Raw genomic sequence first — 23,016 nt, forward strand, 5'->3', positions numbered from 1 at the left:
TTATTTTAAAGTCAAATACACAAGTTAAAAGATAAATGACTACTGTGAACACTAGCCTGGAGACCATCAAATGCATTCATTCATATGCTGCTGATAAAAATGCAATGAGAAGGCCCTTTCGAAAATAATCTGGCAATACTTTTTCTCTAGATACAGTTCACTTATGGATAAATAGCTTTTCCTGCCTTCAGGTTTATTTATCAAGAGAAGTAAAGTATTTATGTCAGATGTGGTGGCTCACACCTGTAATCCCAGCAACTTGGGAAGCCCCTGCCTCAAAAATAACAAGGACTGGAGATACAGCTCAGTGGCAAAGCACCCGCGGGGGTTCAGTCCCTGGTACATGGTGGTAGTGGTGGGGGGCGGGGACTAGGGGATGATGGACGACAGAATTAGGAAAATGCTTAAGTCATTCACACCATATCTATCTGATGAACTAGTAAGATAACATTTATGAAGACTAGTAAGATGGGAATATTTAATATAAGACAAAAGCAGGGGAGAATAGATATATTCAGTATAATTAAAATTATGTTGCGAAACAACAAAAGTCCTACATAAATGCACATTTGTACATAGAACCAAGACTCCACATTTTTACACTAATAATTTGAAGGTTATTAATATTATTTATATTTTCTATCAGAAGAAATATGCCAGGATAAGCAACATCAACATCATCTGGAAAATTTCTAGAAATGCAACTTCTCAGATCACACGCCAAACATAGTTGAAGTGGGGTCCATCAATCTGTTTTAACAAGCTCTCCACATAATTGTGAAGCACACTGATAGCTTGAGAACCAACACATTATAGCAAATCAAAACATAAAGATGATAAAAAGCTAAAAATGCACATCTCACACAATCCTACAAAATGGCTAAGAACATCTTCACAAAAAGATTAACTTACCATTCATCTGTAAAGTTCAGTTTTATTGTGCTTGTAGTTGTTCCTTCTGTGCTGTAGTGCAAACTTAAAACTGGTTCACCTGTCCCTGGTTTGGGGCTCAGCTTTTCATTACTGTTATCTGAAAATTGTGTTTAAAACATTTGAAAATGTCTTTGAAACCAGTAAAAATATGACATTTCCTAAAATTTATAAAATTTAAATTAGACTGTCCTTGTCGTAATTCTCATATCTGTTACAATTCTCATTTGAAATGTCAGGTAGCCCTGCATCAAATTCTAGCACTGAATGACTCCTCTTGATTCAGAGGGAAATCAAATACACTGAGAACCATATTTAATTGTTATGGAAACAGAATATTAATATGCAGTGACATACATTATCAACTGGCACCTTCATTTAACAGAAAGCTCATGGTTATTATTCTTTAGTTGTTGGAGCATCGAGACTAACTCATGTGGGCTCCTTCAGGAACACCAAGACACAAGAGGCCAGGGCTCTGCAGGAATTCTGCAGTAATTATATGCTACTGAATTTCCTGCTTTCTCAAATTCAGATCTATCCTCCAGTGAGAGATCATGGCCTGCACTCCATAGAGGGGGTGTTTATTATGCTTAAATATTTTCTAAAACTTTGTAATAATATTACACATTTTGCTATACTTCATCTTCTATTCTTGACTAATCTTACAAGGAATTTGTTTCTTAATTATGGAAAGCAAAATCACCTTAAGAATTATAGGGGGATATCTATACATATAAATTCTTACATATATTTCCATATATATATATATATATATATATATATATATATATATATACATACACATATGGTTCATTTATATAAAGTCTTATTAAATGACAAATAAAATCAACTCTACAGAAATTGATATATACTGTTCCAAAGCTCCTTCAAAGGAGGATATAAATATTCAAACATAAAGATAGCATTTTAGAAAATTTTCACTTTATGATGCCTGCGATCTTGGGGAAACATTAAAGTACACAGGGAATAAAATGAATATATAGTCAAATATATGACACTTTCACTAGCTGCTGCAGAAAGAAAAACTTCTAATATCATGATTAGTTTCTTATATTGAACACAGGACTAATGTAACATTACTAAACATAAGCTGCTTCTTTTGGTGGAAAAAAATGAAAGCAATTACAACTTGATAAAACCCAATTGCTTAAGGTTTTTGTTTTTTGCAGTACTGGGAATTGAACTCAGGGTCCCATGCACACTAGGCAAACTCTCTATCACTAAGCTATACTCAAAGGCCTGCTCAGGCATTTTGATTGCTAGTTCCACTTTATATTACAATGAAGGACATAACGCTTTTCATTCCTCTTGAAGATGTGGCAGGAGAACCTCTGCTTTAGCTTTTATCATATGAAAGACAATAAGACTTCAAATACAGAACTGTAGTAGAAGTCATCTCTTGACTCCCAAGAAGTGAGCAGTTAAATTGACAGTACCAATGTCTTAACTTCTAACTCATGAAAAACTCTGTCCTATGAAATCAATTCTGACCTGAAAATACTGTGAATCACAGAGTTGGCATCCCGAATGGTAAATAACTTTCTGTATAATTTTTGTTGTAACTATGTTCTGATTATCAACAGCTGCTAAAAAGAGCTCATTACAACTGTCAAAGATTCAGTATTACATTCAGTGTTTGAGGTTATTTTACCAAACAGTAAAATAAATGAATGAACGGACTTTTAGCTTAGATAAAATGATTAAGAATTATACTTTAAAAACATCACTCCTCATCTTGATCATCTTCAAAAAATTCACCTCTCACTAGCCATTTATCCTCACAGTTTTCCCCCTTCTTCAGTTAGGTGCAACTTTGGTCCCTTTGCTGCCAGTCGCTAAGGTCTTTAGGCTCCCGGCATTGGCAGGGACAGACAAAGATTTGGATGATCAAGGAAATGAGAAGCACAGTTGGGGCTAGTTCTTCCGTTTTCTCTCACAGTATCTCATAAAGTGTTTTGCTATCTGTTTTTCCTTTAAGGGTGAAGAAGAAATGGGAAACAAAAGCAAGCTCAGGAGAGAAGGCAAGACTGAATTTCTGAGGCCTAACTTGATTATACACAAGAAGTTTTGTGAAATTTAAATGCTCTCTCAAAATCTCCATTTTGAGAAAAATTAAAGAGAAACAGCTGCAGATATTTACAAGCTAGGACCATAGGAATATAGCAAACAAAGAGATCAAAATCATGTAGAAACACGTTTAAATTTATACAGTCCCATCCCCCCAGCAAGAAGTCCTCTGAGATGATCAGTAACAATTGAAACTTTTTTCCTAGGGTAGCTACTACAGTTATTCAATATCTCAGGAATGTACTGTTTATTATAAATCATATAAAACATGAGAGCATTCATTTAATTATAAAATGATTACAGTTGACAGAATTTGCTCATTGAAGTTGTTAATGAACTCATCAAGCCTGTATAAAACTGGCCCTTCACTCTAAAAATGGATACTTCCATGTAGTTACCAAATCTCCAGACTCCTAAGGGTAGTGATTTCCTTATAGCCTGCACATAGACAAATTTGTGTCTCTGGCAGAAACAGTGCACAACACAGAACCTGTTTTCCTTTTCTGTGGTATTAGTGGGAGTCTACCTAAGGTTCAAAACTCACTTCATAGCTTCCTTCCACCAGCCTCTTCCTAGCTGAATCCTCCACTGTGTGATCACATATCAGGTTGAATTTTCTCAGTAAGGTAGAATCCTGAGCTAATAATGAATGCACTCACCATGTTTGTGATAAAATGCATATTTCAAGCTACAAATGTTTAAGAAAATCTACAAAAGACCTAAAGAAAAAAAATCAAATGTTTTATTTTTACATTTAAAAAAATAACTGCAAACATCTAAAATTTCCTAAACTTGTTGTGTGTTAGAAGGTGGCTCAAACACATACTTTTTAAACAGTTTTTTTTCACAGCCTTACTTACATAACACACAGTATACATTACTGAAATGTTTCCTTAATAACAAGTAGGTTTTTATTTAAAAGCCTTAGGGTTTAAAACTTCACCTAAATGTACAAATGGCTTTATTCAGAAAGCACAGTCACAGTAATAGCTGCAATTTACTGAGCCTGACCATCAAGATGTACATGAACACACATACACATGTATTAACTGTGTTTCAGATCTTTGTAGCAAGTGTCATCTCCATTTTACACAATGCTGAACATTTTTTTCTGTTACACAGCATTTCCCATCAAAGTTCTTAATATACTGACTTAGAAATAATCTGAATAAAAATATAAAATATACTTAAATTATCAATTTTAAATAAAAATATCAATTATCAGTGTCAAAATTCCTCAAAAATGATATACAATTCATATCAGCAACATTGATATAACTGATAAAAGCTCTGGTAGCTCAACTGTGACTTTTGGCCCTGGACTATGGGAAAGCTATGTGTCTTCCTTCTTCTAAAAACACAACAGGAGAATTCCCTTGTGGTGTGCTCAGCCACACAGAAATGCAATGGAGGGAAAAAAAATCACTCTTGTTAATTAAATGGCTATTTTTAGATGTCTATTTATATTGCTTAGTATTTATAACTATTTAAAACAACTAATTAGCAGCTTAGAGTGCTATCCAGGTAAACTAACACTGACTGAAAACATATGCTTCAGAAGCAGAGTAGTAATCACATAAAAATCAAGGTGAAACAGTATAAAGGACTTAATTTTCACAATAGAAAAGTCAATTATCATGAGACTCAGGAAGCCAAATTAAAAAGATTCTTTCTAGAAATGATACTAGGGACATTTCAAGCCAGAGTGTTGGCCTAAAAAAAAAATTCGAAATGGGCTGAAATATACTTTGAAAGCAATACTTTTACCTGTTATATATAATGAAATATTTTCCAAGTCTTCCACATACCATAAATTACTTTTTGTAATACATATAGTTTGAAACAGTTTAATCTGTATGTTTCCACCATGAAATTATAATCATTAGTGGTGCTATAAAAATGGTACAAGACATACCAAAAATTAGGTGTGATAATAATAATATAAAACATACTATCTGGTACTTAAGTCTATTTTAATACTGATTTGAATATTGTTACTGATCTAAATGCTATCCTTAACTAGGATACCCCTGGAGACCTGGACTATGTGAAAATTTAAACAATGCATTCAAAATGAAGATAATTAATGAGGATACTAGCAATAATTACTTATTTAGAACTACCATGTCTAACATTGCTATCTGCTGCTGGGTATGACTATATATTAGCTAACTATATAGCTGGGATAAGCTGTGGGACATATTAAAATAACAATTAAAGAGATTTTCTACAATATGAAAACCTATAATACAATATTTCTCATTTCTTCATACCAAATATCTTCATATATTTATTTATTTGGTACTAGGGACTGAACTCAGGGGTGCTGGGCCACTGAACCACAACCCTAGCCCCCCTATTTTGCATTTTATTTAGAGACAGGGTCTCAATGAGTTGCTTAGTGCCTCACTTTTTCTGAGGCTGGCTTTGAACTCAGGATCCTCCTGCCTCAGCCTCCAGAGCCACGGGAATTCAGGCATGCGCCACTGTGCCCAGCTAATTTTTAAAAAATACTTGTAGATACACACAATACCTTTATTTTATTTATTTTTATGTGGTGCTGAGGATCAAATCCAGTGCCTCACACATGCTAGGCAAGCACTCTACCACTAAGCCACAACCTCAGCCCTCTTTATAACAAATATTTAAAAAATCAAACTAAACTAGAATAAAATATATGGTGAAAACTTCTGAAAAAATGTAGGCATGGCAACAATATAGTCTATTCAAATGTTTCAGACCATCTTACTTGAATTATGTAGAAGAAAAGGCAAATTCCTAAGGTCTAGTTTCTAAACCAATGCAAAGTCTTCCATTTTCATAGATCAGGAAATCTCCAACTTCTCTGAAGATTCTATATTACAGGATACAATCATATGGAGAAGGAACATGTTCTGATTCACAGAGGAATGCTGCTTCTTGGAATGGAATCTATCAGAAAACACCTATCTATCATAAAGACAACTGTGAGGCAAAGCATTTCACTCTAAAAATGGATTTTCATGCCTGGGTCTATAAATAAAAAGTTTAAAACAAGTACAATTTCAGTAATGACATACATTAAGAATTCTTTTCTATGTAATCTTTTAGATATAATATTGTAGTCAAATTTTCTTCTGTCAATTAAAACTCACCCTATGTCCATTACAATAATTTTAATCCAAGAACTATTTTGATGATACAACACAGCGATGGAAACTGAGCTGAAACAGGGCTGTTGCCTGTTCTACACTCTAGGATTTACAGGTTGAAATCTGATTCTATCTTTTCTACTGGATCTCCCTTTCAGAACTATTAGACTTGTATAAGAACCTATTTCTTTCTTAACTTTCAATCTTAAGAGCAATACAGGAATAAAAAAGGTAAAGAAGCCTACCCTCATGAGTCTTGCAAAAGTACTCTTAAAAATGTAGGCATGGCATCAATAACATTTCTTTTCATGACTGTTTCCTCTGGTATATATTCATCTTCTTAAAAAAAAACCTGTCATACACACTGACAGAGTGGATAAGTTACTGTGTTAAAATGTGATTTCCAGAAAAAACACACCCTCTAGCCACTGCCCTCCCTCCTTAATGGTCTGAGAGGGGTTTCCTGGCTCTCACCTCTACCTCTTCACTCCTGCGCCATCACCCCAGGCACTGCTCCACTAAGGACAGCGATCACCTCCAAGACCACCAGTAGAGTGGGGGATCTTCTCAGATCTTCCACTAGATCTCTCGCCTTTAGGACACCACACTGTTCTTTGCCATCCACTCTCTACTTCTCTCCTCAGTCTCCTTTACTAGCTTCTCCTCTCACAAAATTTTTAATTTTCAATTGTTTTCCTGGTTTTTCTCAAGATGTTTTAGATAATCTACTTCCACCTCTACTTCTTACTTTCATCCTAGTGGATGGCTTCACTTACTTAACATTTCTATATGCAGAAAATTTCCTATTTACTTCTAAACCGACATCTTTTCTGAACTCCATATGCACTGTGAAAGTTGCCATGATCAAAATGAAGTTATTTATGCCCAACCTTAACAAAGTGGTGTCAGAAGATCAAAAAGCAGGGCTCCCACGCACACATGCTTATGATGAAAACTACTAAAAAACTCTGAAAACCACAACCTTACACAGAGAACGCTTCTGCAAGGATAACTGCCCCACAACTGCCTCTTCTATTGTGGACAGACGCTATCCTTGTTATTAATCTTAGTAGCCAATGATGATTATTTTAAAGTAATTTATGTAATCCTTCTCCATTTACCAAAAACCCTTTCCTTCCTTTACATGCCTGATTATCCCTATTAGCCATCGTAGCACACATATTCCAGACTGTGTCTATCAAAATGTGGGAATCACCCTTATCGAAAAGTTTTCTGCTAATCTCCATCAGTAACTCCCCAAAGCACCACAAATAAGTGTACAACCTGGGGGGGGGGAGTACTTGTTATATGATAAACTCCAGATTTGTGCCTTGATCCTAGTCCCTCCAAACAGAATGTCTTTACTGAAATGTTTCTGCATGAAAATTCTGAACTGATACCGAGTCTTACACTCTGGACTCCTTCTCAACCCCTCCTCTCACTGGCTCTACTAGCAAGTCTTACTTATTCTATATCCTAAGTATTTCATTCCATCACATTTCTTCTTACTTTTATTACCAGATCAAGTATCACTATGAGAACTTCCTAAGTGGTTGTTAGTGTTTAGATATGAGGTGTCCCCCAAAGGCTCATGTGTGAGACAAACAAGGATTTTCAGAGGTAACATGATTATATTATGAAAAGTGTGACAAAAATTAGTGGATTAAGCCACTGATGTGGACTAACTGGGCAGTGACAGTGGGCATGTAAGGTGTGGCTGGAGGAAATAGGTCACCAGGGAGTGTCTTTAGGGTACATATTTTGTCTCTGGTAAGCAAAGCTCTCTCTGCTACTTGGTTGCCAGGTCCTGAGCTGCCTTCCTCTGCCACACCCTTCCACCATGATGTCCTGACTCACTTTAGGCCCCAAGCTGTGCAGTCAGCCAACCACGGACTGAACCTCTGAAACTGTGAACCAAAATAAAACCTTTTCCTTCTTTACATCTCTCTTGTCAGGTCTTTAGGACACAGTACAGAAAAGCTGACTAAAACAGTAACTGTCTCTAGTCAATCTCTATATTCAGGACATCAGGGAATCCTACCTCTTTTAAATCCTTTATTAGCTTCCCTCTGATTTTAAATTTAACACCTCAGGTGGTCCTCCTCAGTTTGGGCCTAGAGCCCAGGCAATTCTCCCCCTCATTCTACTATCAGAGTTCTGCATGTCTCTTCCTGCTTACCTTTGCACACCTGCCTCCCCTGGCTGGCTGACTCAACTCTGGGGTCTCCTCAGGAATGGGGTCCCTGGCCCGCTGTGCGAAGGAATGAGGCTCCCTTACATGTAGCCCTACAATAACACTCACCACACTCATCTGTCTTTACAATTAGATGAGGCAAAGCACAGAGATTATGAGCAGGTGCTGGAACCAGGTTGCCTGGTTGGACTCACATTTCTAACATTTACTGCGTGTGACCTCGAGACAAGTTTGTTAACTTCTCCTTGCCTCAGTTGTGTCATCTGGAAAACAGGGATAACAACAGTACCTACTTAGTAAGGTCACAGTAAGGACTAAAGAAATGAATGTATAAAAGCTGCTCAAAGCAATGCTCGGTACAAAGTGGACGTGATAGTAAGTGTCTGTGCTATTGTTCCTGTTATTATTCACCAATTCAGTCTCTAACAACAGATAGCATTAGTTTTATTCATCCATGCATCCTAGAGCCAAGACGGGCAGTGAAGCCTCAGTTGAATAAATGAAGCAGACATACAAATGTGGCTCTTGCACTTATTTCATTTGTTTTTATGCTTAGCTTCTTCATGAGTAAAATGAGGTTAATAATAACATTCATTCATTAGTATCAGGACGAATGAGATGCATAAAATGCTTAACACAGTGTTACATAAAAACTCAACAGATGTCAGTCATTTTTATCATAGACAATTGTAAGTTAGAAAACAAACTGGAGGTACAGCTATAGATATGATTAACAGGAGAGTACATCAAGTGCACACACAACACAAATAGGGTTTAACTTCCAAAACATCAAAAATGTCACTAATTAGAACTGAGGTAGGAAGACAGCTTTCACCCAAGAATTTAAGACCCACTGGGCAACAGAGTGAGACACTGTCTTAAATTAAAACTACTAAAACAAGCAGGTAGCTGCATTTATAACTCTGAAGGTTTAGAGTAAATATACTTTTGTTTATCACACTGTAATTTGTTTTAAAAAATCAATAAAATAAGCAAAACACTGACTGTAATCAACCAGTTCAATAATGTATACATGCACACAATTATATGACCAGTGTTAACTCTACATCACGTACAACTAGAAGAATGAGAAATTATATTCCATTTATGTATAATGTATCAAAATGCATTCTAGAGTCATGTATAACTCATTAAAATAAAATTTTAAAAATATTTAAAAATAATGTATACAGTTATTCAAAGAAATGAACTTTTCTTCAGTGAAGCAAGCCTATAAAAATTTAAAAAAAAAATTTATTAGTAACAAAGTTATCCCTAGGAATCTCCTCAAATAAAGAAATTTAGGGGGCCGGGGTTGTGGCTCAGTGGTACCACGCTTACCTAGCATGCATGAGGCACTGGGTTCGATTCTCAGCACCACATACAAATAAATAAAAAATAAAGGTTCATCAACAACTAAAAAATATTTTTAAAAATATTTTTTAAAAAAGAAAGAATTTTAGGAATTACACAGAAAAGTGCCTGGGCACTTGAAAGATGATGAATTAATATTCCAATGCATAAATATAAAACTACAGTAACAATTTTAAAAAACCATCATCATCTCTTTAAAAAAAAAATTATGCTCAATCATTACTGAGAGATACATTAAAAAAGACAATGTTAAATGTATTACTTTTTACATTTTACAGGGTAAAACAGAACAGGAATGTTGGTAAAGATTAAAACCTTCAAGGTCTGGGGTAAAACCTTCAATGGTAGGTAGTGTGTGCTTACCACACACGAGGCCCTGGGTTCAAAACCTCAGCACCAAGAAGGAAAGGAAAGGTTAAAGACCTTTACAGTACATATAGGGCATTAATAACTGTACATTAGGACATTAACTACTCCCTCCGTCATTAATAAAGAATTTCTGTGCTTAATCTGTAAGTAGAACATGCTTGGTCTTCAAACTACAGCTCGCTACCATACAAACCACATTCAGGCTGTAGCAAGGTCTGAATATGGTATGAAGACTGCTACCATTTCTCTCTCTTCACTCTTAACTGAGCTTTCACGTCTCTATTTTTCCTAAACCTTCCTCCTCACACATTGCTATCAGGTTTGTACTTCTATCATGTTGTACCTCAAACCTCATGTCCAAGTAATCAACAGCCCATGTGCTTCCAAATGCAGCCCTCTGGAAGCCTTTCCTTTAGATCTGGCGTTCCTGCTGCCCTGCCTCAATTCTCTCACCCTTCTTTTCCAGTCTCCCTAAGCTAGGTCCTTTTGCTCTGCTTTTTCCCTGGAGAGCAGATTCTTTTCATTTCATCCTCTTACAGACAGTATCACCCATTCCCATTTTTTCCAACTATCCATAAATGTATGGTTCCTAATGTTTCATCTCGACCTCTGACTCCTGGTGACTTTCAAAATCATATAGCCAAATAGCCGTCTATGAGACTGCTCCATTTGTACATCCAATGGTCTGAATATGATTTGTATGTTCCTCAATGCTAGTGCTATAAGGCGTGGGCTTGTGAGAGGCTTTGGGTCTTGGGGCAGAGTCCTTACAAAACTTGCAGAAGAGATCTCCTCTCCAGGAGACTGCAACAGGTAGTTCTGGAATGAGTTGTTATAACTGGATTTGGCTTCCTCAGCTTTCTCTGTTTACTTTTTTTTTTTAATATTTATTTTTTAGTTTTAGGTGGACACATCTTTATTTTATTTTTATGCGGTGCTGAGGATTGAACCCAGGGCCTCATGCATGCTAGGCGAGCACTCTACCACTGAGCCACAACTCCAGCCGTGGCTGTTTCACTTTTTAACCATGCATGGAGTAGCACAAGGTCCTTATAAGAAGTCATGCAGATATAGTGAGAATAGTGAGCCAAAATAAACCTCTTTCCTTTGTAAATTACTCACGTGAATGTATTCTTTAATAGCAACTGAAAACAGATTAAGACACACTTCAAACTCTACATTTAAAACAATATCTTAACGGGATATTTCTTTCCCCTAAAATCAGCTATTCCTCCTGGAAACTCTCTTGGCTGATGGTTCACTATCACCTTACCCAGACATCATTTCTACCTAATCAGTTCCAAAGTCCCATTTATTCTTCTTGTCTTTTTCAGTGCTGGAGATTGAAACAGGGCTTGGTGCATGCTAGGATGGCACTGCACCACTGAGCTAAAAGCCCAGCCCAACTCCCATTTACTCTACCTCTCAAACTTTTTTTTTAACCAATTTGACCATTCTCATTTCCCACTGCTATGGCCTTAGACTGACTTCCTCATCATTTCCAACTGGACGAATGCAGTAGCAGCCCCTTATGGGCTCCTACCATTGCAACCTCCCACCAATCTTTCTTAAAACTTCCAAAATGCACTTGCTAATATTTAAATCTGGTCTCATTTTTCCCAAGCTGAAATACTTTCCCAAGCTTCCCAGTGCTTAAGATTCAATCAATCTACTTACTCATTCAACACAGAAACAAACAATCCCCTAAATTAATGTATGATTATAAAGCAAATGTGGGAAAACAACACACCATAAAGGAAAAGAACTGCAAAAGACAGGGAGGCCTTATTATTTTTGACAAAGTGAGATTCAAAGGATAAACAAATGTTGCTTAACAGAAAAGCAGTTCTAGTAAAGGAAAAGCAGGTCCGGGGGTTTGAGAGGTAAAGGAGCTCAGTGGTAGGACTGAAAGGAGGCTATCTGGCAAGACTGTAGCAAGCAAGCAGAGTGGCCTGAGACATGGCTAGAGAGATGGGGCCAGGTCATGTAAGCAAAGGCATGGATTTGGATTGTTTTAAAGGCCTATATGGAAGCAATTAAAAAATTGTAGGCTGATAAATGACACAAGTATATTTACATTCTTTAAAGTGTCACTCTAGATGCTGGTAGAGAATAGATGACAGCCTGGGTGAGAAGAGCAGCTAAGAAAACATTACATTAGTCCAGAAGAGACAGATCAGTGGTGGGCAGTCTCCCTTAACTTTTCTGGTAGAAGTTATCTTCAGGTAACCTAAGCCCTTAATTGAAGCCCTCAGGACATTAATCCTACCAAGCAAAGGCATGTAAAAAAAAAAAAAAAAACAGGACTTAAATAATTTGGATATATATTTTCCACCATTACAACATTTCTGTTCAGAGGTCTTACCACAAAGCTACATTTTAATGGTCTATTATAATGCACTTTCTGCCAAATCATCTCAATATTTGACCTCACTTCTCTACTTACATGGCTAAAAGACATACTATACTATACATGGCCCCAGGGACAAAAAAACCTCTTAATTTCCACTTCTAAACTAGAATTATTACCATTTACCCAGGAGCTGAGTTCAAAGATCTGCATGTTCAGCTTGATTCTTCTCTTTTTGTCATGTCCCATATTATGCATACATTCTCAACTTAAATTGAATTTAACTGTTAATACAATCTATGAAAATTACTGATATAAAATAAGAGTATGAATTTGGCTACTGTCTAATATATAATGCTATAACTGATTCACTTTAGTTAGTCTTCTGTGTTGCTCTCTATAATAAATGTATAAACATAAAACATTTAATTCCTTGGTTCTCAAAGTTACTACTAATTTTTTTTTTCACTTACAGGAAAAAAACCTATAATAATACTCGTCATTCTCAAGTTCACGTAGAATAATTTAAGGTTCAAAGTACAGAAGTTTTCTACCCTGTTTTAAAAACTGTTTTCAAAGATTTTGCTAAGATATAGTTAAAATTAGACCTACTTCACACTATATAAAAACATTTAATTTCCCTATTGCTATTAACAAGTGAGTCAGCTTACGTGTGTAAACTTTTAGCCAACTAAATCTTATAGCTTTTGCTACTTGAAAAAGAAAATATCTTTAAAAAAATATTCCTAAACTCTATCAGGCCACCCACCTGCCTTTTTTAATAGTGAAAAAAAAAAAAGCATTTTAAATTTTTCTTTATGACCTAACATCAAAAATTAGTAACATTTATGATACTGTGTCATAAAATACTTAGAACACTTCAGGGAACTGTGAGTGGAGAGAGTAACCCATTTGCCCTAATTCCACAGAGGCTATTTTAGCTGTTAGTCTTCCTTTCTCCACCCTTCTTTTCAGATGGCCCCTTTTGTCAGAATGCCTTCCTTCCCTCTCTGTGCTGTATTTGATGGGCCAGTAAAAAAGCTTGAAAAATAAGTAATCTATATCATCAGGTTCTCCTCAAGGCTTCTCGGACAAGTCCACCCCTCTGATACTTCAAAAAGTGCAAATGCCAAGTAGAAGCCATTTTCCCTTCTGATGGGTGGCTTCTCAGTTTACCTCTGGGTTCCTAAGTATATCCCTTATAGTTAAAGCTAACAGAAGTCAGATCACCAGATAAATGAGACCAGACTAAATCAAGTGTCATTACTACGAAAGTCTAATGAAATAATACTATGCTCAAATGACTTTTCCTAAATGAATGATGAGGTGATTATGCTAACCACACACCCACAGTTCTATATAATTTTATGACAGATACCTAGCATTTAAAATGGATATAGTTTATATCCACTACAACACTGTTACAGGAAAAAAAATTCAAATTTGCCATAAAAGGTCAAAGACAGAAATTAGCTTACACAGAGCATAATTTGTAAAGGCCAAGGGGGCCCTTTGTGCACAATACCACCTGGGGTATTTAGTCTTTAAAATACTAATGTTAAGACCATAATCAAAATGAAATGCTATGTAAAAATGAAAAAGAACTTTGTTTATGCATTGCAATAAAACTATGGATGGATGGGCATAGCGCATCTCCTGTTGCACGCACCCTGTTGCTCGTCAAGTGACATGGATCCGAGCTGTTTGTTAACCACAGAAGAAGGAGAATCTGAAACAAAAATGAGATTTCAACTTAAAAGTAAGCAGCAGAAAACTGCACAGCAATGTTATGATCATCTATAAGCTTAAGGAACAATGTATAAGGGTGGGGAATAGAAGTAAGTACTGTGGTGTTTTCTCTAAGCAGTGAGTAAGCAAGGCCATGTGCTTATGATTGTTATTTCAGGCAAGCATTTAGCAACTTTGAGAATAAGTTGAGAAAATATTCTTCTACTTCCATGCACATACTTTTTTTTTCCTTCAAATTCTTTCAGCAAAGGCACAGAGTACAAGGTAGATAAAAATTAGAAATGGGGTATCGCCACTGAACAGGAGAGACTCCCTGTCCTTCTCAGATGCCCTCTCCAGCTCCTGATACAAATCTAAATCTCGTGGAAAATTTAAAGCATGAAAGGAGATGCTCACTGCACTTAGTGAGATGTTGTTTGTTATACCATAAGCTGAACAAGTAGCTCAAGTCCAGATGTTAGACAAAGGAAATGGTTTATAAGATACTCAACAAAGTAATTACTTTTATAGAAACATACATAATGTTAAAGATTCTAGAATATATTGTGCATATTAAAACTATACTCAGTGAAAGCTTAGATTTCTTTTTCTTCTTCTTCTTCTTTTTTTTTTTTAGATACTGGGGATCAAACCCAGTGCCACTGATCTACATCCCAAGTCCCTTTTCTTTTTTAGAGACAGAGTCTCATCAAGTCACTGAGGCTGGCCTAAAACTTGCAATCCTCCTGCCTCAACTTCCCAAGTCACTGGGATTATAGGCAGCGCCACCCTGCCTGGCAAGCTTAGATTTCTTTAGAGGTACCTGGTAGGGAAAGAAAAAGAGAGGCAAGGAGAATGCTTTTAATAGTCTGGGCTCTTTGGCTTCAAATAAAACAGATTTGTTTTTATCTTTTGGATACACTGTGTTTCTACATGAGAATTTCTAATAATTGTATTTTACTATGTGAAAAGCTCTGGTTTAGGAAGACATCCTGATAAAACAGAAAAAAACCCTCCCTTGCCTGTGGGGTTTTTTTTGGCAGTACTGGGGATTAAACCCTGGACAAGTGCACAACTGCTGAGCAATACCCCTAGTCCATTTTATTTTGAGAAAGGGTCTCATTAAGTTGCATGGGGAGACCTCAAATTTTTAATTACCCTGCCTCAACCTCCTAGTACCTGGGATCACAGACACGTGTTACCATGTCCCTGCCTCAATTAAGTTTTGATTTTACACTTGATTTTGACAATAATTAGCATGTTTTAGGCCTCAGCTTTTCCTTTCTTCCTTATCAAACTGTAGATCTAGTAGCCTTATCAAAATACTGGGGAATATAGGCTGAGCATCCCTTATCCAAAAATTTGAAATGCTCCAAAATCAAAAGGTTTTTGGATAGCTGACATGTGACAGGTCAGAGTCAAAACAAAGTTGAAATAAAAACATCAGTGTTGGGCTGGGGCTGTAGCTCAGTGGTAGAGTGTGAGGCACTGGGTTTGATCCTCAGCACCACATAAAAATAAATAAATAATGTGTCCATCTACATCAGTATTAAAGAGTATGACATACACAGAACACATAATGAATTAACATTAATGAATTTCATGTTTAGACTTGGATTGGATCTCCCAAGATATCTCATTATGTATATGCAAATATTAAAAAATCCAAAAAATTTAAATTTGAAGTACTTCTGGTTCCTAAGCATTTCAGATAAAGGATACTCAACCTGTATAAGGAGGTAGCCCCTTTCCATTCTTGACTCGAGTTCAGTATCCCTGTAGAGCTACAGTCAAAGAAAAAATGTGGGCACTAAGCATAGCTCTCCCAAAATGTAAAAATAATTCTTAATTTCTAACATCCTATTCTCTAGCTCTTAGTAAATATTAATGGGACACTTCTACTCATGATGGCATTTCATTTCCCCAAAACTAAATGTTTTAAGTAAAGATCATCCTTAACTGGATAACTGAGGGAGGTTTGACAGTGTATCCTGGATTCAGGACACTTTTATGTCATTTGATTGCTTTCATTTGTACATTTATCATACCAGTTTGCTCATAGATTTTATCTTACTAGATTTTGATGAAGCATGATAGTTAATTGAATAGTTGTTACTCATCCTTACTCATTACCTCTTCATGAGACAGTTAAGGAGTCTTTGTTAAACTAAAAAGAAAGCCAAAATGGTAGACTTCCAATCAGTTCCTTAACCTATTATGCTTTACTTTGCTTTGTAAGACTTGTCACTTACCTATTTCAGAGTTAGACACAATACTGTTGTTTCTGAAGAACAATAAATAATCTTTAGAAATAAAATTATACTCTTTAAAATTAAAAAAAAAAACCTGCGACTCAGTGAAATAAATATTGGAAAAATCTCTTTCAAAAGTCCCTTGTAAGACACAGTTCATCTCTTTGGATTTACCATATATAATCATTGTATTCTCATTTAGTAATTAAGAGCTCAAAGAAAACTATAAGTCCTCCAAGAAACCTTCTTTGCAAATATTTGTCTCAAAATATTATGGAATGCATAAACCTTATTGAAATAAATTCATCTTTTTTAAGTTTTTTAGTAAAATTAAAGAGTAAGTGAAACCACATCAATCAAGTATCTAGAATGCTGTCATCTCTATAAAACTGTTTTCAGACTTGAAAGATTTAAAAGATTAAATCTTAAATTAAGACAGAAAAATACTCCCAAACTAAAAGGGTTTCCTGTTTGATTTTATAGTCTCTTACAGATATTGTGCATTTCTGGAAAATTATTTGTTATTCCACACATCTTAAAGGCTAATCTTTGTGAAGAAATCCCTCAAAATAAAATATTTTAGTTATAATCTCAGGACAATGCAACTGTTTTTGGAAGGTACTTCTTGTCACATAAACATATTAAGTGACATGCTTTTATGCCACTAAGTGTGCATAAATACATTATCTATAGTTCCTCCTAAAAATGTTTTTAAGTTATTAATAACCATCAAAAGAGCAAATATAAAAAATTGTACTTATTAGTTTACACTGACTGCTTCAACTGTTTGCCACATTGCTTCCATCTCTCCATGAAATACCACCACGAAGTAAAACCTGAATATATGGTCCAGTGATAATTTAATGTTAAATGCAATATGGTTGATCAGCGTATGTAAAGTGTTTAAAATTATTTATTTATTTTTGTGTTGGAGATTGAACCCAGGGGCATTTAACCACTGAACCACATCCCTGGAACTTTTTATTTTTGATTTTGAGATATGATCTTATTAAATTACTGAGGCTGGCTTTGAACTTTCAATCCTCCTGCCTTAGTTTCCTGAGCCGCTAGGGTTACAGGCATGCGCCACTGTGCCCATCTAGAATTATTTTTAAGGTAGAAATAAACTTTAAGTAAAAGCTCATTTATACTAAGCTCAGTGTATATTAGTGGTCAATTACTTCCAAAAAAATTTGCAGGTCAGTCTTGAGAAAATTATCTTAGTCCAATAACACTAGAATTTCCCCTGTAGAAAAGACTGACAATAATTGTCAATATATAATAGTTGTTATATAAATAATAATAACTCTTCATCCACACTTCTTGATTTTGAATGTGGCTTTTTACTCAGTTAAATTGTAACTCTGGACAAATTATTTAACTTGCTTAAGTCTCACTTTTTCCACGTATAAAATGGGCCTTATCATAGTATCTACCACATAGTGTTCTTGTGAAGACTTAATGAGGTCATCCATATAAACTTTTCAGGTGGCACATAGGAAAGGGCAATTAATGTTATTGCTACTTCCCTGTTTTTCAGAAATATGATAATGAAAAAATAGTAACACAAAAATCTACTGAAAACTATGGAACATATTATCACTTAAAGTTGCTTAGGACTCTGTCATTTAAGCAGTTAAAAAGTTCTTACAGAAGCAGGCAAATATCACTAACTACTTTTATAAACACTAGAAACATGGATCAAATGTATCTATTTGAGAAATGCTACAATGTGATTGCCATTATGTACACTGTGGGGAATCTGGGGAAATAGTGAGTCTACTTGCACAAGATCGGGTAAGTGCTGATTTTTTCCAATATGGCTCAGTTTTGAAAAGCCCTTTTTCAAAATTAATCACCAATGTTTTATACCCTTTTTTGGGGTATAAAAGTTACTTTTTTTTTTTTTTTCCAATTGGCAAAACCGTGCCATAGAGTGAAAAAACAGTTCCTACCTGACCCTCTCTAGGCTGGCTCCATGCTCCAGTGGGGCTCTGTGGTGGTCGGGCCAGTACCAGCAGAATCCACAGGGTGCTGTCACTCTGAGCAGGAGCCAGCAACCCATGACTTCGGGGACCTGAAATGGAAAAGAAGAGTTGGGCTTAAAATCAGCCATATGCTGAATGCCTCTGCAGTAGGTATTTAGGGTATTCACCTGGTAAACACTGAAACAACTCAATACAGATCCCTGAACTCTTATCAACCTTGAATGTTCCTGAGGTGAGGACATTTTAAAATAGTAAGTGAAAGCTACTATTATTAAGAAACATAAATACTATATATGCAATATAGTCTAACCCACCTTTATGCCACCTCTGCAAATTGTGGAAGGTATAGTATCTAAATAAATTAGTAATTGGGAAACGGAAGCATAAGGCAGTCAAATGACATATATCCAGGGTTATCCAGTCTTAGGGCCAGGGACAAGAATTCGTCAGTCTAATATCAAAATAATGACATGATGAAGAAAAATGTACCTCTTTGTGATTAAAATTAAACAACAAAAATCTCAGATATTTTTTATGTATTTCCTAGAAGTTTAGAAAATTATTTATACTGTATTCCCTAAATAGTTATATTTCCTAAAAGTCCAGAAAAAAATATGTATATACTTTAAAAATATTTTAAAATAACATATTCTGACTTGAAAAAATCTTATTTTTGTAAATTAACTCTGAAAGATTATCATTTGTAGGTATCAGAGACTCTTTTAGAATAGTGCTTTTCAAAATGGGCTTGGAAGACCAGAGGAGCCTGGCCGGCAGCATGAGGGCAAGCAGGGTGGCTGATCACTCATCTCCCTCCACTGTTAAATCAAGAGAGCCACTTTTACATCTTTCAAATCAGAACTTCCATAGAAGACTGATGAAAGAGTTCACAGCTGAAAATAAAAAAGGAAAATCACTTTTAAAAATCTTTTAACAACGTTTTATGTAACTCACTTTAAATAATAATTTGAAACTGAAGGTGGTATCATTTGATACCTTAGGATTATGTTTTAGTCTTCAAATGCCAAGAAATATTGACAACTAAATAGATAATATTCCACTTGGGATTATCATTAACTACTATCAAATCCTTTCCTATATGATCCCACTAAAAATGTAGATTACTATTTCTGCATAGTAGTTTGATATTTTGATCTCACTTCCCCACAGAAATAAGGTATTCATCTTCCACTTAACCTTGCACAAAAGATTCTCATGAGTCCTGTGTCTTGAATGAGTATGAAATATTTGCCAGACAATGTAATAGTTAAGAAACTCTTTTTATGCTTATTAAAATTTCATCCTTTTCAAATCAGTCACGTCTCCTATGAACACTTTATACTAAAAAACTTAGGTGGAAGTACAACAGAAGTACCATTTACTGGTAGGATCATTACTCTAAAGATATGGTAAAATGGGAAATATGCTTTTTATATATGAGAAATGTATATTCTTCTATTACTAAAATATTTAAACCTAGAATGCTAATTTTGGTGCTTTCTGTACTCTGGGTAGCAACATCTTTCGTGACAGAATGGATCAATTACTGTCCAAAATACACATACACAAAACTGCATATAATCATTAGGTTTTTATAATTGTTATTCAATTAAAACCTATCCCTTTTGAATTTCATAAATTAATCTCTATGCTGTATTTTTATAATGTGTATGTTCTGAAAAGGACATTTGCATTAAACAAACTCTTTTTTCCTCACTTCCAAAACTTACTAAGTGGACAAAGTATAAAAATGGTATTAGTTGTCCCTTATTAACAGTTTTTAAAACTTTCAATTATGAATAGTGTTCCTATGACATGTGAAGACAGAGTAAAAAGAGCCACAGACAAATGAACACAAGTTGTGCTACAGATGAGGCTTATGAGGGCCCACCTGCATGCTGCCAAAACATTTAAGCATCTTGTTGCCAGGTGAAGAGTGCAGCCTGGCTGAGTGGGAGCATGGCTTCTAACACTGGATCACATGGACTGCCTCAGGGCCCCAACCATGATGCCCAATAACAATGAAAAGATGTTTCTCACTTTCGGATCTGGCAAAGTGTCTACTCAACTTTAGCTTTTTAAGGAACACAAGCCAGATGGTGTTATTAACTAGAGTAATACTGAGAGATCAGAAAGCCATCTTATTCATGGAAGCCATATAATCACCCTAAATTTGTGATTCTAAAAAAAAAAAAACTGTTTCAATTCAAATTTCTGAACTAGATATGAAGGGTTAATAAGTCTTAAAGTATTTTTCTCACATCTACAATGTATACTTCTTTCTTGTAGATGAAGACAATTGTGCTTTCTATTCATACATCCCTTTAATACTTGGTTTGTTACCTGCTAAATTTCAGTATTTTTAAAGATATTTCTATATGTAGGGACATATTATTTACCTTTTTATTGGTTTTTATGCTTCATTTCTTTTTACTTTCAAAATACTTTGGTTTAGAGTGTTGTTATAGCATAAAATGCTAACAGAGTTTTATTAATGAATGGCATTATTGTAATCTGATCAAACTTTCCTACTGCTAGTTTTAGGGGTAGGAAGAGATCTCTTATAGGAAAAAAAAAAAAAAAAACAACACTGAAGAGACACCTTTGCCTGGATAAATTTCTGTTAGCATTACATTGAATTATACATGAAGAACATGATTTGTCTCAACCATCATATCTATATTACAGTGGCTAAGATTTATTTTATATTTCCATAGTATTATACAACATGCATTTGCCACCAGCGTACTCACTAGAACAGATATTTATAAAGTGATGGCTGTCCAGTTCTGCTCACATACAATACAAACTAATCTCAAGTCATTACATAGGAGTCCCCAAAATAATTAATGCTCAAACTCATCAATGCTCAGGATGGCAGAATGTCAACATCTTATAAACTCATTTATATGACAACCTAAGTGAACATTTATAACGTCTACTATAATAATTATGCTGCAGGATTTACAGTACATATTGTTCACCTTAAAAGAATTAAGGTAACATTTTTTTGTTGTGCCTTTTATTAATTCTCCAAACAAATATTGAGCATTATAAACTTTTCTGTTCTTAGAAGAATTAAGCCATCAAAATACTCCAGAGTGGCACAGATTATCACTATTTTATGAGAATTTGATAATATAAGAACAGGAAAATGAGATCATGGAGTAGTTTGGCTGTCCTATATATTAGGAAGTTAACTGTATATAGAAAGGACAAATATTGAAAAAAAAAATCTCATGACAGAAGGGAATGATTGACTCAGCATGTTAGTATGGCCTAACCAAACTACAATTCTAAAGCCTAGCATTACTAGGTTTATGAATTAGTTAACTATTAAAGCAAAGAAGAGCTAGGAGCCCATAAGCATAGATTCATTTCAGCATATACAAAGTTTCAACAGAAACAACAGCAGGCTCTAAATTCACTAGATAATTATTAGAAAGTACACAAAGCTGTAAAAGTAACAAACACTTGCCCTTCTCCAAATATGTTACAAATAAGGGATTATTTTATATTCACAGCTCTGGCCAACGCTGCTGCCAATCTGTCCCCTCACTTGAGATGTGGACATGGCTATGTGCAAGGGAGGGATAAGCTAATAAGCTGAAGCGCATTAGCTCTCAGTCTGAATGGAGATAGGGAAGCATCTCATTATGAGCAAGATTAAACAACAATGTTATCAGCTGCTAAAGGACACTTGACATTAATAACCTGAAGCCTGAGGGTCCTGGGAAGAGCCCTCCTGAGAAGACTGATCAGGAGTGGAAGGCTGCTGCTGGGCGTGTGCAGCGAGTTCCTGCTGCCTCTGCTGCTCAGCCTTCTTAAGCCTCAGTTGTTGCAGGCGCTTACGGAGCAAAGCTATCTCAGGCCCCCTTAAAAATTCTGACACAGACAGGAAAAGAAAGGTCAAGAGAAAGTAATAAGGTGGAAAATAAGAATTTGGTAACACATTAAAGAGGGGAAGAATATAAATTAAACACTCATAGATGAAAAATAAAAACAAATTACTGCTTAAGAAATTACTGGCCATTAATTACGAGACAAAGTATACACAGACACTCAAATGCTTCTCTTTAAAACTATGATGAATTAGACACATTTTTCTAAGAATATTTAAGTAATTAAACAATATAAAAATAAGGTCCTCCATAAGCAAAATACTGTGCTGTACACTCCACTAAGCTACACTATATCACCAGCACAAGATTTGAAATTGAACATTCCTTTCCTAATTTTCACTATTAACATTTTTAACAAAATGACACTAGGAAACAAATACCAATTATAAAGTATCGCTTAAATGATCTAATCTATACATAAAATTTTTTAAAGTTACTTCACTAATGGCACTCAAATTACTAAAATTTAATTAAAGTGATAAAAAGTTATGCATTATAGTCTCCACAAAGCTCTCTTAAAAAGCTTTCTTAACCTTTATCTGAAGAAATGATTCAGATGAAAAGAAAAATAACTGGAAATTTTGCAAATAGGTATTTGCTGAGTGTTTCCTATGTATGAGGCTTTGAGAATAAATTAAGTAGTGTACAAAATAAGTCCCTACTCCTGCAGAGTTTATGTTCTAAGGGAAAAACAGACATCTGCAAAT

At 35.2% G+C, this 23,016-nt stretch overlaps 1 protein-coding gene across 6 annotated transcripts in view; it reads right to left on the bottom strand.

Moving 5' to 3' along the window:
* Dcaf6 (DDB1 and CUL4 associated factor 6) overlaps window positions 1-23,016 on the bottom strand; it is a 117,109-nt gene that overhangs the window by 29,769 nt on the left and 64,324 nt on the right. For 3 of the 6 annotated variants that reach the window (XM_077802819.1, XM_077802817.1, XM_077802818.1), the window contains exons 11-13: window positions 22,122-22,292; window positions 14,109-14,168; window positions 913-1,030 (exon numbers count right to left, since the gene is read on the bottom strand). The exons of 1 other annotated variant lie outside the window; for it this stretch is intronic. In XM_077802819.1, the coding sequence (XP_077658945.1) occupies window positions 913-1,030; window positions 14,109-14,168; window positions 22,122-22,292 (349 nt within the window). The remainder of the gene's footprint in view (window positions 1-912; window positions 1,031-14,108; window positions 14,169-22,121; window positions 22,293-23,016) is intronic. 2 more of the 6 variants (XM_077802820.1, XM_077802822.1) reach the window with 1 other exon arrangement.

Source organism: Urocitellus parryii, chromosome 9 (assembly GCF_045843805.1).
Source record: "Urocitellus parryii isolate mUroPar1 chromosome 9, mUroPar1.hap1, whole genome shotgun sequence".
In the NCBI taxonomy this organism is placed as follows: Eukaryota; Metazoa; Chordata; class Mammalia; order Rodentia; family Sciuridae; genus Urocitellus; species Urocitellus parryii.